The sequence below is a fragment of the Erpetoichthys calabaricus genome, chromosome 18 (genome assembly GCF_900747795.2).
Source record: "Erpetoichthys calabaricus chromosome 18, fErpCal1.3, whole genome shotgun sequence".
In the NCBI taxonomy this organism is placed as follows: domain Eukaryota; kingdom Metazoa; phylum Chordata; class Cladistia; order Polypteriformes; family Polypteridae; genus Erpetoichthys; species Erpetoichthys calabaricus.
The window spans coordinates 61,374,318-61,391,202 of record NC_041411.2 but is presented as its reverse complement, the minus strand read 5'-3'; the positions used below and the strand labels follow the sequence as shown (position 1 = coordinate 61,391,202).

Sequence of the window (16,885 nt, the reverse complement as noted above, 5' to 3'; positions counted from 1 at the left end):
AAGCAGGATATGTTGTGTGCCGTAGACATTTAGAGTAAAAAAAACCCTCAAACCCGAAAATGCACATAAATTTCATTACAAATTGGCTTGTTCTGGGCAATAAAATAAAAAGATGAAGTGACAACAGCTGGCACACATTTGTTCAGCATAAATGACATAGAAAATATATTAAAAATTTATAAAATGGTATAAAATTTTTCATATTCAATATCTGGTTTTGATTATACTTATTTTTAATCACATAAACAAAACCAGATATTAAACCATTTAGTGTAGTAAGCTTCCACTAATGTTAAACACCTGTCATATCCAAACCCGTTTACGGTTCTGTCTGATTTGTGACACAAAAGTAAACTCCATAGCTGTTCCTTAACCATACCAAAATTACTAAAACTAATAGATATAGAAATGTGTATATGAAATAAAAACTAAAGTAATACTAAAACACAGAGAGAAAGCTAACAAGATCTTTAGGTCAAATCCTCAAGCAGGAAGTTCGCAGTGCAATCCCAGCAATTACCAATACAGACGGAGACAAAATCATTGACCTTAGTAATATAATGCACACATTTAGAGACTACTATAGGGCTTAGTCTTCTTTAATATGAGTAGAATATAAGACACAACCTAAGGCGATTTTGGATGCATTACAGGTACCATAACTAGATAATCTTAGCACAGAAGAATTGGACAAACCTCTGGCACTATCAGAATTACTAGATGCTAAGAACTCACTTCAGAGCAGGAAAGCAGCAGGCCCTGATGGTTACCCTGCCGAACTTTATAAAACATTCTCAATTTAGCTCCCCTTTTATTAGCAAGATTTACAGAAGTGAGAGAAAATAAAATTTCTACCTCAAACTTTTCACCAAGCATTAACTACTGTGTTTCCTAAATAAAATAAGGACTTATTGCAATGTGCATCATACAGACCAGTCTCACTTTTCAATAATGATGTTAAGATACTCTAAAATCCTTGCCAGTAGAATTGAGAAAATTCTTCCTTCGGTAATATCACAAGACCAAACTGGATTTATTAAAGGCAGACACTTAGCTTCCAATCTTCGTCACCTGTTTAATGTAATATATTCACCCACAAAGTCTAACACCCTGGAGATGATATCGTTGGATGCAGAAAAAAGCGTTTGATATGATTTGAATGGAACTACCTTTTCACCACATTGGAAAAATTTTGGGTTTGGCCCGAACATATGTGCATGGATTAACACTAGAATTACCAGAGTCTACGAAAAAACTCGTAGATCCGGCCCACCTTAAAACCGTTCTCACCTCTCTTTTGTCTTCTAAATGTGCCGATTAAGAGGAGCAGCGAGCAGCCGGCTATTCCATCCCCCACCGTCGCAGAACGTTCACTAAGTTTTCCCAGCTCATGCCTTCTTTGATTACCTGGGAGTGACTGAACTGCTGGAGTTTTAGAATAGAAATAATAGATTGCTATTTGGAATACATGTATTTCATGCGTTTCTACAGTAATCTGTGTAAACACATTGCTAAAACAGAAACTTTTTCATATTTTAGTAATAAATGTTACAAAATGTAGGCATAAACTATAGAATGTGTAAAGCCTGAGTTCCTAAGATCAAATAAACACTTCCACAAAAGCTTCACACACCGTAGAACAGCTTCCGTGGCGTAGCGCGCTAAGATTTGCCTCTCAGATCGAGTAGCTTTTCTCTGCCTCACAAACATGAGTTCAATTCCCCGCTGGGGATAAAGTGTTACTTCTTTTTTTTCTTTTTAACCTCAAACGGACATAAAATTTGTAAATTGGTATACACGGTCAGTTAATGAGATCGTTATATTTTCATGTGGGATGCTCCTTTTCAAATATTTTTTTAACAATTGAGACTGCAATTAACATGAACAACTGTCCTTATAACTTATTTTTTTCAAGATCCATAACACACAGACAGACACAGCACTGCGTAATACAGAGACAGACAGACAGGCAGAGATATACAAACAAACAGGGAAGGCACATGTACTGAAAGAAAAAAAAATCAACATGCGCATTGTTTCTGCAGCACTGAATGAGCTCACCTGCTCTAACATCACCCCTCCACCGATCTGGCTCTCTAAGTAACAGCGCAAGTACAGACACAAACCAAGTGTAATCAAGAGTCCTGGTTCGATCCCCACTCACTCCTATATTTGCCATTTTCAGTAGTAAGCTGCTCTTTTTGTTAATATTATACAGTACACACATGCACTTGATTTGTGTCTGTACTTGCGCTGTTACTTAGAGAGTCAGATCGTGGAGGGGTGATGTTAGAGCGGGTGAGCTTATTCAGTGCTGCAGAAACAACGCACATGTTGATTTTTTTTTCTTTCAGTACATGTGCCTTCCCTGTTTATTTGTATATCTCTGCCTGTCTGTCTCTGTATTACGCAGTGCTCTGTCTGTGTGTTATGGATCTTGAAAAAATAAGTTATAAGGACGGTTTGCTGACTTGGAGCACCACTGCCTTACTGTGCCACAGAGACGCGAGTTCGATTCCCAGCTTTGAAGAAAGTGTTTTTTTTTTTCCTCAAACGGACATTGAATTTATAAATTGGTATGCACTGTAAATCGTTAACTTTAAAATGTCAATCGCGGTTATTTCTGTTGATTAATTCATGCTTTTTTACTTAGAGTCAGAACAGGAGCTTTTTCAGCTTATTCAGCTTCTGATCTGACTCAAACAGCGCCAGTATAACTTCACACCCAACCTGACGCTGTTCGTTTTCAAATAATATTGCATTACTTCGACGATGTTTTCTGATTGGTACTATTCGCGTCATAAAATGATTTCTTCAAAACGTCACATATATTTGTCTCTTTCTTTTTTTAAAATGTGCGTTGTAGCACTCAGCAACTGGCCACCTGCATGTTCTTGCGCACACTAAATCAGACAGCGCTATATGCAATCATCAGATTCAAATGTTAACAGTTATATAGCACAGAATGGAAATCAGCAGTTCTTGGCATTCCACCTACTGTAACTTGCTTTCTTTTTTCTTCGGTTATAGTCTTGAATAAAAGTGCACTTGTTTTGTTATACTTTTACATCAACATATGTTCCTGTGTTTGAGCTACATGGGCATGCTCAAAAAATACACGTATAATGCCACGAAAAGTGCATGCAGACACTTCAGTTCGCAAGCATTGGTACGACAATGCAGTCACAAGTACACTGCAGAGCTTTAGTGCGTCTTTATGTGAAAACAGCATCAGATGGGGAGTGTCTAACATCAGCGCTATATGCAATCATCACTGCTCTTTACTATGCTTTCCTCTGCATGTCCTGGAGTACAAAAGAAACAGCATACAGCAACACGTGGGGACTGGCAATACTGGGGGAAAAAAACATGCGGTCGTATGTATCGTGATACACTGCAGAACTTTAGCACGTCTTTATGTAAAAACAGCAGTGTCAGGTGGGGGGCGGTAGGGATGGATCCTGAACGCGACTGAGACAATGAAAAGTGAATTCTAAAAAAATAAAGCTAACCTTTACAAATATCATAAATTACACCGGCTGTTACAGACTGAAATCAAATGTATCTTTTTATTCTAAAATAGTGAAAATAAGAACACTTCTCAAATGGGAGTTGTGCAGGATCGAACTCATGACCATCTGATTCCCAGTCAGCGACTGATACTGTTACGCCACGGAAGCAGTAATAGTTAAGCCATGTCAATGTCTCACACTAAGACGGGTTTTTTTGGCAGTGGCTTTTTTTTGTTCCTTTTGTGAAAGTGTTTCTTTGATAGTTGGACTTCAGGCTTCATACGTTATATAGTTTATGCCTACATTTTGTCATTTGCTACTAGAATATTGTAAACCGTTTCTGTTTTAACAATGTGTTTACACAGATTACCGTAGAAATGCAACACATATGAAATGCGTGTGTTCCAAATAACAATCTTATTATTTCTACTCTAAAACTCCACTTCACTCCCAGATAATCAATCAAGGCATTAGCTGGGAAAAGCTTGTTTACGTTCTAAGTCGTTGGGGGGATGGAATAGCCGGCTGCTGGCAGCTTGTCTTTATCAGTACATTTAGATGACAAAAGACGCTGGCGGAGAGGTGAGAAAGGTTTTAAGAAGCGATTTAAGGTGGGCCGGATATACGAGTTTTTTCGTAGGCTCTGGTAATTCTAGTGTTAAACTGCTTTGTACTAGTCCAGAAGCTTGAGTTTGTATTAACAATATTATTTCAGACTACTTCAAACTAGAATGTGGTACTAGACAGGGATGCCCCTTATCACCACTGCTTTTTGCAATCACCATAGAGCCACTGGCAGTTCACTATTGAAATGCTTCTGAGATAAAGGGGATTATCAGAGGAGGACTTGAACAGAAAATTTCACTATATATATTTATATACAGTGGGTGCGGAAAGTATTCAGACCCCCTTCAATTTTTCACTCTTTGTCATATTGCAGCCATTTGCTAAAATCATTTAAATTAATTTTTCCCCTCATTAATGTACACACAGCACCCCATATTGACAGACAAAAAAAAAGAATTTTTGAAATTGTTGCAGATTTATTAAAGAAAAACTGAAATATCACATGGTCCTAAGTATTCAGACCCTTTGCTCAGTATTTAGTAGAAGCACCCTTTTGAGCTAATACAGCCATGAGTCTTCTTGGGAAAGATGCAACAAGTTTTTCACACCTGGATTTGGGGATCCTCTGCCATTCCTCCTTGCAGATCCTCTCCAGTTCTGTCAGGTTGAATGGTAAACGTTGGTGGACAGCCATTTTTAGGTCTCTCCAGAGATGCTAAATTGGGTTTAAGTCAGGGCTCTGGCTGGGCCATTCAAGAACAGTCACAGAGTTGTTGTGAAGCCACTCCTTTGTTATTTTAGCTGTGTGCTTAGGGTCATTGTCTTGTTGGAAGGTAAACCTTCGGCCCAGTCTGAGGTCCTTAGCACTCTGGAGAAGGTTTTTGTCCAGGATATCCCTGTACTTGGCCGCATTCATCTTTCCCTCGATTGCAACCAGTCGTCCTGTACCAGCAGCTGAAAAACACCCCCACAGCATGATGCTGCCACCGCCATGCTTCACTGTGGGGACTGTATTGGACAAGTGATGAGCAGTGCCTAGTTGTCTCCACACATACCGCTTAGAATTAAGGCCAAAAAGTTCTATCTTGGTCTCATCAGAGCAGAGAATCTTATTTCTCCCCATCTCAGAGTCCTTCAGGTGTCTTTTAGCAAACTCCATGCGGGAGTTGGTCTTAATTCTAAGCGGTATGTGTGGAGACAACCAGGCACTGCTTATCACTTTTATATATATATAAATATATATATAAATATATATATATATATATATATATTTATTTATATATATATATATTTATATTTATATACACATACAGGTAAAATTCCGTTACAACGAACTCACAGGGACCTATTTTGTTGTAATGAGATTCTGTATTTGTTACTATAGTGCTTTCTTTAACTTGTATCCAGGCGTTTGCAATCATTTCAATAGCTTCTTTCGTGTTAATTTTAGTCTCCTCCTGCTTACAAGTTATGCTGCCGAGAATTTTTCCCCTCATTTCCTTGCCATAATACACTTTCAGGGTGCAAATGATGCCTAACACCAATGGCTGAAGTGCTGCCGTGCAATTGGGTGGGAAGGATTCAACGCGAACATGATCTAAATGTGGAAGCATGTTGTGGGCTGCACAGTTATCAATCAGGAGCCGAATCATTATTTCTTTGTCATATCGTGAGGTTTCTGAACACTTTTGGGGACCCCCCACTCCCCACCCTACGGGAACGACACGCTGAAGTGCGTCCTGAAGCGAGATTGCAGAGTCTGTGGAAGATTGTTTGTCCGTTGCTGGGGCAGGGCAATAGGAGGATCACAGCGCTGCAATGAAGCACCACAGAAGCAAATCATAAAAGATCAGGGTCGCGCTATAAGTCCCTGTCTTGCACCCCAAAACACGAGGCTTAGTCTCAGTACTTTAGCAAAACCAGCTTTATTCAGCTTGAAACAGGAACGGCACAGTTATTTATTGTAGCGTGATCTGCCACTCTGCTATACACAGACACAGCAGTCAGGCAGAGTCGTGGCCAGGTCAGTGATCAAGTAATCCTGTTACAGTATCTGCATTTACAATTTACGTGCTCCTAACCTTGCATCACCCCTCGATCTTTTCTGTTGTGAGCTGGGGGGCTGATCGCACCCCTACAGGTTTTTAAAAAAAAAAAAAAAAAAAAAAAAAAAAGGACGCTGAAAGACTACCTTCACATTGCTCCCTTGCTGCTGGGCTTACTTGTGGTTGATCTATCGCGTGATCCGCGCAGTACTTCACAGACTTAAAAGTCCAAAAGCACCCGTCAGTTGCTGATTGTGTGTTTGCCTTTCTCTATCTCTGTCCTTCCCTGCTCCTGACGCGCACTCTTTTGAAGAGGAAGATATGTTTGCATTCTTTTAATTGTGAGACGGATTTGTCATCACCCTCTTGTCAAGGAGCACGTTTAAACTGAAAGAGACATGTTTGTTTGCAGTGTTTGAAAAAACTTCCTGTCTCTACAATCTTCTGTGTTTCTGAGCAAATCTGTGACCCAAGCATGACACTGTTTACTTTGGCGGAGAGACTCAGCATATCTGCTATTGCCCCGTACAGACGCGGAGATCGCACTTCGGGACGCTCTTCAGCTTGCTGTACAGTTGGGGGAGGTCCCAAGAGAGTTTACAAACCTCACATTTTCTTGATCGAGGGCCGCATTAATAGGAATGTTTCTTGAACGAGAATCACTGAACCACATAAAAACGGCTTTTTCGACGTTTTCAAATGCAGCAGTTCACATACGTTTGCAACCCGAGATTTTTCTACTTTTTTTGCTCTGTCTTTCAAGAAAGTTGACAGCGTCGATAGCGAAATTCCGAATTAACTGGCAACGTCTTTTTTTCTTTTTGCCGCAATCGAGAGCTGCAAAAATGTACATTTTTCTTTCTAATATGAACTGTTAACGTTTTTTCGTGTCTGCCATTTCTATAGGAGGGTGACAATGAGTTAAATTCCAATGGATGTTTTTCAAATGTTGACGAGCAATAAGCAAAAGGTATCACTGAAAACGCAGGAAACAAAAAAGGCAAAAAAAAAAAAAAAAAAACAGTAGGGCCTACGAGGAAAGTTCAAAGAAAGAAAAAAAAAAATTAGAATGTTTGTTTGGGGATCATTGTGCACAACTGAGCTGCTGCCACAGAACTAACTGCTCTGTGGATGATTCATTCAGACATTTCAAAGTCTTTTGTGCACTTCGTTGTAATGAAAGTATCTGCTGAATGTACTTCGTAGTAGCGAGATTTCTGTAGACTCGTGTCATATGGGGAAGCTGTCGGGACCATAAAAATACTTTGTTGTAATGAAAATTTCGTTGTAAAGATATTCGTTGTAACGAAATTTTACGTGTGTGTGTGTGTATATATATATATATATATATATATATATATATATATATGTATATATATATATATATATATATATATGTATATATATATATGTATATATATATATATATATATATATATATATATATATATATATATATATATATAATGTATATGCCTCTGTGTTTAGCTGCAAATATGCAAACCGTATCACAGACCTTCTCTTCCATTTATTTATTTATTTATTTATTTATATATATATATATATATATATATATATATATATATATATATATATATATATATATATATATATATTTTATATATATATATATTTTATATATATATATATTTTATATATATATATATTTTATATATATATATAAAATATATATAATATATGGAAGAGAAGGTCTGTGATACGGTTTGCATATTTGCAGCTGGAGATCCACAAAGGGAGAAAAAAATGAATCACTTATAAAGTAGTTTTTTTATATAATATATATACAACACACACACACACACACGTAAAATTTCATTACAACGAAGTATTTTTATGGTCCCGACAGCTTCCCCATATGACACGAGTCTACAGAAATCTCTCTCTCTCTCTCATTCATATATATATATATATATATATATATATATATATATATTTTTTTTTTTTTTTTTTTTTTGCAGGGGTTGCGTTCCAGAACCCCCAGCGAAGTATAAACCATATGGTCGTATGCTTATTTTTATACATGTTAAGCCCTTATAAACTCTTTCACACTATATTACTAAACGACAATTTATGCACGGCGGACGCACTGAAGCGCATGCGCACTGCGCCGCAGCGCCCCAGAGTCAAGCGCAGCGGCTTCCCAGAGTCAGTAGGTGACGCCCAAACAACACCACCTGTAAACTAAACTTGCTCTTATCCACTGTGCCAGCAGTCTGTGTGGCATGTTTGAATCACATAACGGTCATTCAGTAACAGAGAAACAAAAATGAGACCACATGGATATAAACAATAAACGGAGGCTCCTACAACGTGCCTCACAAACACCAGAAGCAAAGAAGTCACGGCTCCAAAACGAAACACAAAACCGAGCCCGTATGGATGAAAACAATGAACGAAGGCCCCTACAACGCGCTTCTGAAACACTACATGCAAGAGAGTCGGATCCAAAAAGAAACTGCAGAAGGGTTACACGTTGTTGTCAAAAAGGTGAAGTTCAGCTGCCTCCTTTGCATAAGTAAAAGCTTTATGGAATGCATTAGATCCTACAATAGTACATTTGCCTTTGCATCTACCGGGGTAAATATCAAGCCACCACCTGGGAATGGCCCATACTGCTTTCGCGTGTGTGAACAAATATTGCATCGGATTGGAACAGTGCACCCTGAGCCAAATTGCCACCGCAAATGTGCCCAAATGTACATGTTAGATCTAGATGGCGCAGTTTATCAACGAATGAACCTTCCTAAAAACAAGCAATGCACAGAGCTAATAATGAGAAACGCAGCTGAAGTCATCAATAATCACCCATTAGCAAACTCTATAAAAATGCTACATGAGGTTGAAAAAGAAGCCAATACAAAAGCAGGGGGTGGACGGTGTGGCACCAACTAAAATTGCCGTAGTGCTAATAAAGGACAAAGAACAGGATCCGAGACGATACAATGTTCCCATCGTTAATGAAGTGGCAATTGTGTCTCAAAGTAAAGACGGTGAGCCTCCGTTTCACCGCGATATTGTCATGCATTTACGTCCTGATGGAACCAACCAACCAACCTAAACTTGATACTTTGACATACCCCATTTTGTTTCCAACTGGCCAGGAAGGATGGAGTGCTGGAATTTGCAGATATAAAATAAATCGAGCACAGAAAAGATCACGGGTATCAATGAAAGAATATTTGTCCTACAGATTCTCAGTGAGAGACGAGTTTAATCCATTAATCAATGCAAGAAAGCCAACTCAACAATACATAGGTGATGTTTACGTTCGAGCACAATCACATGATCTCCAATGGATTAAAAACAACCAACCTCCACTGAGGGTAGATAACTACAAGTCGCTGATGGAGTACATAAATCGTGATGCGGACGTGGTAGATCACCCTGCTGGAAAAGGGTTATTATAAGTGCAGCGTGCATGCCGGGTTGTACAGTATATATGCACAGATGCCAGAGGCAACTGGCAAGTCGTTCACACTACCACTGCTGCCAAAAGCGAGACTGCATGGATAAAAACAATACACGAAGGCGCCTACAACGCGCTTCTGAAACACGCCTCATGACTAGCAGAATCGTACGTCAATGTCGCCGCCATACTGTGAGTGGCACTGTGGATGCACCCACCCTCCATGATATTTCATCCCTACAAATATCGGAGGGAACAGAAAGTGATTGCCAGTCTTGGATTTGCGATTCTTTCGAGAATCGCGGGGTTGCTGGTTATAAACATTTCCAGCACAATTATACAGCATAAACCCTTTGTATTCTCTTAGATATTAGGTAAGATTCGTTGAAATTATGTACGTATGTGTAAACAGTTTATATACAGTAAAACCTAAATATTATGTTAAAGATATCGAGCGTCTCCGATATCACATATGTTACAGCCATTACGACAGACAGGCCACCAGCAATATATACGTACAATGCAAGAAAAATTGTATAAAGTAAAATGTGTGTACAGTGACACTAAACAATGTACAGTACATGTAATAAGTACTGTATGTAGAAAATTAATTATGGTTACTCACCAACAATGACACGACAACTTGTCCAATGACGATGAGTTTAATTTTACTGCACAACAAAGGCGAGCGTTACAGCTCTTCTAAAGGAGCCTCTTCAAGCGATTGTGTAGCACCACCATTGTTCTTCTTCCAGCAATCTTCAATCCAAATCCCTAAAGCAGATTCCATCTGGACTACTGCCTTATTACATCCGCTTGCAACTCATTTCGTGCCCTGGTTAAAGAAAACTGCGGCCGTAGATCTTATATACTTTTCCTCCTTTTTAAATAAAAAGAATCGTGGACTCATTGATGTTGTAATGGTGTCCTACAGCGGTGTAGCTGTTCCCTGCCTTCAGCATATCCAAAACTTTTACCTTTTCGGCAATCTTTAGCATCTTCCGTTTGCGCTTGGGCGCGGCCCCTGAAGCAGTAGCAGGAGCAGATCGTTTTGGAGCCATAACAAAGGGCTTGACTATGCACAAAGATAAACAAAACATTGCAATCAATTTCCAGCTTCATTGGTTCATATGTTTTGGGCATGCACCAAATTAACATCATTTTGGACCAAAATCTTTAAATGCCTTTCAGACAGTCTGGGTGTCACATTCTCTCCTAATCCACTAACAGCTGTGTTTGGTGTACCTCCAAGATGGGCTTAAAATGGAGGACAAACAAACTGGAATTGCCTTTACTTCACTATTGGCACGTAGACTTACCTTGCTCAACTGGAAGAATCCTAACTCGCCTCTTTTCAGTCAGTGGGTAACCGATGTTATATACTACTTGAAATTGGAAATAATTTGATACTCATTTAGAGGATCTGTGCAAAACGGGTTTACAACCTGGCAGGATCTAATTAATAACATTTTAGAATAAGCTTTTACCACACCATACCATTTTTATTTGTTAAGCGCTTAAAAACACAGCATTACAACTGACCGAAGCGCTGTACAGTTAAAACAAGCAAGACTAAAAGCAAAATATTAAAAACAAACATTAAGAGAGAATTAAAACAGAGACACTAAAAACCGGTCAGGGGACCCAATAAAACAGAGAAATAGCAAAAAGCAAGTGGAAATAAGACAGGTTAAGAATTAAAAGCCAATGTGAAGAAGTGCGTTTTTAGGTGTGATTTGAATGTGGCGACTGAAGCGGCTTGTCTAACCACTAAAGGTAAGGAGTTCCAGAGCCTGGGTACACAGACGGAAAAAGCCCTTTCACCACGAACTTTAAAACGTGCCTTGGGAACGGTTAGGAGCAGCTGATCTGCGGATCTAAGAACACGAGGGGGATTGTGACGATGGAGCAAGACACTCAAGTAGGCAGGGGCTAGACCATTTAGTGCCTTACAGGTTAAGAGGAGTATCTTAAAATCAATTCTGAAGCTAACCGGCAGCCAGTGTAGGGTTTTTAAATTGAAGCGGATTCTCTTCCCCTTTTTATTCTATTTATTAGTGAAACTTTAATAGTAGGAAAGATAACTATGTTGGCCTAACTCTTTCTCATGGGTGGGGGTTAACTTGACTTGAACCTAATTTTGTAGAATTTGACTTGCTTGTATGGAATGTTTGATTTTAATAAATTCAATAAAATGTTTATATAAAAAAATGCACACAATGAAGGAAAACTAAAACTAAACTGAATTTCCAAATTAGGTCAGAAAAAATATAGAAATAAAAACTATTATAAAAAGGCAAAAATATAAATGAGTGGCCATTGTGACCCATACTCCATTCTGTGAAACACTTAACAGCATTTTGTGGTTCTTTTTTCCAATTTCTAATCATGCTTGTTTAACCAATGGTGTGAGGGAAACCTTCTCTTGCCTCCAAGCTCTTCTAATTGTGTTTGTTCCCCAATGGGGACAAGTGCTGTCTTTAATGCTGGCTATGGGTTGCTAATGAGATTGAAAAGGTAGAAATTTGTCACAAGACAACAGTTGAGAGACACTATTATAGACTTTTTTTGTTTACAGCTGATTACAACTTTGGATGGTTGCAGTGAAGCAATCAATATTTGATAGTACTCAATCCAATTAAAGGACATAGGAAGTTGTAACCTACCAGGTGCTGGTAGGCTCCAACCCATGGGCTGAGAATGTAAAGCAGTATCAGAGAATTAACACTTTTTTCCTCCTACCCTTTCCAGCATTATCTTCCTGCTTTCTGCAGGAAAAGTTTAAATTAATTGACATTTTCTTGGGGTGGCAATCAGGTTCAGGATATGGTATAAGCAGATTACGTAGTACACTTTTAAACATGATGCAACTTGGTGTACATTCAGTAATGGCTAGAATTCAGTTTGCAGGTAAGTTGTAAAATAAAGTATACAAAACCAATCATTTTGTTTTTCTTTTTTATTCTCATTGGTAAAAGTGTTTGTGGACAGCAAGGTAAAACTGCAGTATAATTGTTTTTTCAAGTATATTAAATCATTCAATACTTATGGTGTTTATTTTGTGCTTATTAAAATATATACAGTATTTGTTGACAAATGATAAAACATTTTGAGAATTCAAGAGGCTTAGATTCAAATTTTGGCCATTCAGTTAGTTATGTTACATCTCAGTATGAATGCAATTTTAATGTATTGTGATTCATTTAAATTCTGTCCATGGTTAATATTTTTTTATAATAGCTCATTTATTTTTCCCTGTTTTGTCTATAGGTCTGTAATACAGGGGACAAAATGGTAGAGTGTCAGCTTGAAACTCATAATCACAAAATGGTGACTTTTAAGTTTGATTTAGATGGTGATGCTCCAGAGGAAATTGCAACATACATGGTGAGTTGTTGGTTTTTTGTTTTTTTTTTAGGCTAATGAAATAAGAAATAATGCACAAATTTGACAATGGCTTGTTAACTGATGATCTAATTAACTTTTTAGTTTGAAAGCTTTTAATACTCTGGGAGAAATATATGAGCTTAGGTATTAATAGAATATAGGTAATCTGTACACCTGTATGCATGTATATGTTGTACATATGTGTGTAATTTGGGAATACCTAATTGGTAAGTCATATAGCCTGTACCACCAAACAAGAAAAATAATTGTTTTCATGTAACAGTAACCTGGAAAGGTCATTATAAATGCACAAGTTTTTGTATTTTTATAGGGTGTTGTTCTTCATTTTTAACTTTTTTGAATCTAGAGGTTAGAACAATGCTATTTTTTCCCCTTCAGTCCTGCTTCTGACCTCTTCTGCCATAGTTTATTTTGTTCGAGTCTGCTCCTGACAAGCTTAAATCACATTTCTGGTCTCTGCCATGCCAGCAAAAGGTTCCATTCTGCTCTTGGCAGCATTTCAACTTTCCTCTTAATGAGGCTTTTGAATTTTGTTGAGTTGATATACGGTATTAATATCCTTTTCAAAAATAATAGATGTACAGGGTAATAAGACGTCTTCTTTCCCAGCGATATCCTGTTTTGAAGTCTGGGTGGTATTTATAGTATCTTAAAATTGTCCTGGAATTTGTCTTGATCGTTAATTGGTCTGATTGTTTACAGTGTTACATATTTTGCTTCATCCATGTTCAACAAGTATATATTTTGAAAGTACATGCAACATGACTTCTGTGTGGTGAAAGATTTGTTTAAAATAAGGTGACAGCTAGGAGGACAGGGCAGAGCATTGTTAGCATATTAGAAAGATTTAGACCAGGCCATTCAGCCCAACAAAGCTCTTCAGTCGTGTACATGTAACTCCTCCAAAATAACACGTTTCTGTGGTTCTCTGTGTAAAGAAAAATGTCCTAATGTTTGTGTAAAATTTACCCTTAACACTAGAATCCCTGAAGCCTTGATGGAGCTCAGCTTGGGCAAAAAGTTCTCCCAGCTCAAGCCAAGGCTCCTTAGCTGCATGTGAGGTTTCTGGAGTTGTATAGGGTAAATAAATAATACAGTATATCGTTATTTGGAATACATGCATTTTATGTGTTTTCTGTGTCTACAAAGATCTGGGTAAGTGTAGGTTAAAGGAAATATCAAACGTGTGCTCTTATTCGAGAATATAACCAAAGGGGGAAAAAAACATTTGATTTATATACCTAAAGCAGAAATTTTTTTCCATGTTATACTAATAATGACGTGAACTGTATAATGTGTGAAGACTTTAGTCCAAATATCAAATAAACACAAGCACAATTTTATTCAAGAATATAACCAAAGCAAAAAAAAAAAATCCGTTTACATGTTGCTGTCAATGAGTTGCAAACCCAAGTTCAAATGTCAATTGACAGGAAGTCGATATGTATTCTTGAATGCTGTAGAGGTAAGTACTGCTGCCTTGTAACTCAAAGTTACTGAATTTGAGACCGGGCACTCCACGTTTTGAGTAGTGAACTGCTGCTGCTATTATTATTGTTGTTGTTACTATGATATACATTCATACATTTTGATTTGAGTCTGTAACACCTGGTGTAAAGTTTGGCTACTTGTAAAATTTAGCGCTTGTTTGTTTTTATTATTCAGTTTTATTCTCTCAGTGACATGGTACAAGAAACTGCCTCTCCTCCTCTGAGTTGATGGCATTTATCTCCATTCTTTTCACAAGAGCAGCGCTGTGGCTGATACCTGCTCAGAACTCTTTGTTGTATTGGCAATCAAAGATATGATATGTTGTGACCGCTATCAGACTAGACAAAGGCAGGACTGCAACAGACAGCTTCTTCCCAGCACTTTTGCTGGCTAATAGACTGCTGCACTCTGCTTGGCACCATAAAGTAAAATGGGACTTCCACCTGCAGGTAAAGTCACTTCAGTACGCAAGCAATTCACCACACTGCTGTTTAAATCTGGCACTGCCATGAAATTTCCAACTATGTCTAAAGTGTTTTTATTGAACTCATTTTAAAGTAACAGTCTCAATCTACTGTACTAATTCCCTTCATAATTTTGAACACTTCAATTATGTCTTCTCTTAACCAGCATTCTTAAAACTGGAAAGGTTCAACTGTCTTAATATTTCCTTATAACTCATTCTCCACAATTCTGGAAACAGCCGAGTCGCTCCTCTCTGGACTTTTTCTAGAATGGCTATGTACATTTGGTAGCCTGGAGACCAAAACTGCACACAGTAATCCAGATTAAGCCTCACCAGTGCATTATAAAGCTTAAACATAACCTTCTTTGACTTGTACTCTGCACATTTTGCTATATAACCTACATTCTGTTAGCCTTCTTAATGTATTCTGAACACTGCTTGGAAGTTGATAGTGATGAGTCCACTATGACTCTTAAATCCTTCTCATAAGGTGTACTTTCAATTTTCAGACTTCCCATTGTGTATTCAAATTTAACATTTTTACTTCCTGTGTCCGTGTTACCATTTAACGACAACTTACCAAAGGTGTCCAAAACAAAATGCATATTTATAGACAAGTTTAAAAAAAAAAAAAAAAAAAATAGTAATTAAAAAAAAAAAAAAAATGAACACCTGTGTTTTCATCTAGGATGTAACTAGTGAGAAGCCTGAAGTGCAGTTAGGAAACTTTGCTTAGTAAGCTTAAAGTTAACATTCACTCTGAAGAGAAAAAAAACTTCTTTTACAGAAGAAAGCTTATCAGCAGAAGTGATAGACTGCATGGTGAGGCTATTCTTACTATGTTTCAAAATGTTCTAATAAAGCTGGTCATTTTTAAAACCAATGAGGAGGACTCCTAGTATACAATGCATATGGTGGTCTTCATTTCTACTTCAGATGTTAAGACATCAGTGCACTAAAAAAAAAAAAAAAAAAAAAAAAAAAAAAAAGTTTTAAAATAGTATGTTTTTGTGTGTTTTCCTTTTTTCTTATTATGGAAGAAAAATGGCAACCCTGCAGATCCTTAAAATGTAATACATCACTGAATATAAATGAAAACATTTTGATCATTTTACACATTTGATTTGAAGAATTTAATAAAGATCTATGGATTATGAAGGCATATGTCAAGTTTCAATTATCACTTCCCCTGGACGTGTTCTTTAGAAAAATCAAAATCTAGGCCCCCTAGCAGATAGGCAGATGTGGCTTCTTTTGCATATGTGCTGCTTAGACAACCATTTAAAATACGCAGTATTCATACATGCACAAGGCAAGATTTGAGCTGGCCCCACCACATCACACATATGCTCATGCTTTCTTTTCTGACCCTGAATGTATATGCTTTTACAGTGCAACAGTATTATTACATAGATAATAAGTTATAATAGTTAAACTATATATATCGAATATATTTTTTTCTTCAGAGTTTTATCAGCGCTCCCAACAATAGCAATAAAGTGTTCTTGCCCATGTCTGCTCACTACAATTTGGTTCACACCACAAACAAAGTTTGAAACTGTTTAAAAATTATTCAAATACATGTTGAATTTATTTTGATATTCTTCTGTTATTTGTTTATACCATTTGATTGGCATGTTGCCTGGCTGTAGTCACCTCTCTTGATGTCACTAGACTTAAGAGATAAATATGGCCTTGGCTTCAGTTGAGAATATGCCTCAGCTGGATTTAAAAAAAAAAAAAAAAAAAAAAAAAAAAAAAGCTCTTTAGTAATAGCTAACTGGATTTAAATTTATCTGCTAGGTTCATTCTGCATCTGTTTCATTCTTTGGTCATTTTGGTTTTGAACCTTGCCTGGCACTTACCATGGTTTGTTTGCCTTGCATTTACATCATGTGGTCTTCTATTCACAATAATCCCTTGACACTGTCTCACAACAGGAATCACATGGCCTTAGGTTGTTATGGGC

The 16,885-nt window shown here is 37.5% G+C and overlaps 1 protein-coding gene across 3 annotated transcripts in view; it reads left to right on the top strand.

The window, feature by feature from the left end:
• LOC114668477 (serine/threonine-protein kinase WNK2-like) overlaps nt 1-16,885 on the top strand; it is a 264,794-nt gene that overhangs the window by 119,599 nt on the left and 128,310 nt on the right. For all 3 annotated transcript variants that reach the window (XM_028824240.2, XM_051921400.1, XM_028824239.2), the window contains exon 15: nt 12,822-12,938. In XM_028824240.2, the coding sequence (XP_028680073.1) occupies nt 12,822-12,938 (117 nt within the window). The remainder of the gene's footprint in view (nt 1-12,821; nt 12,939-16,885) is intronic.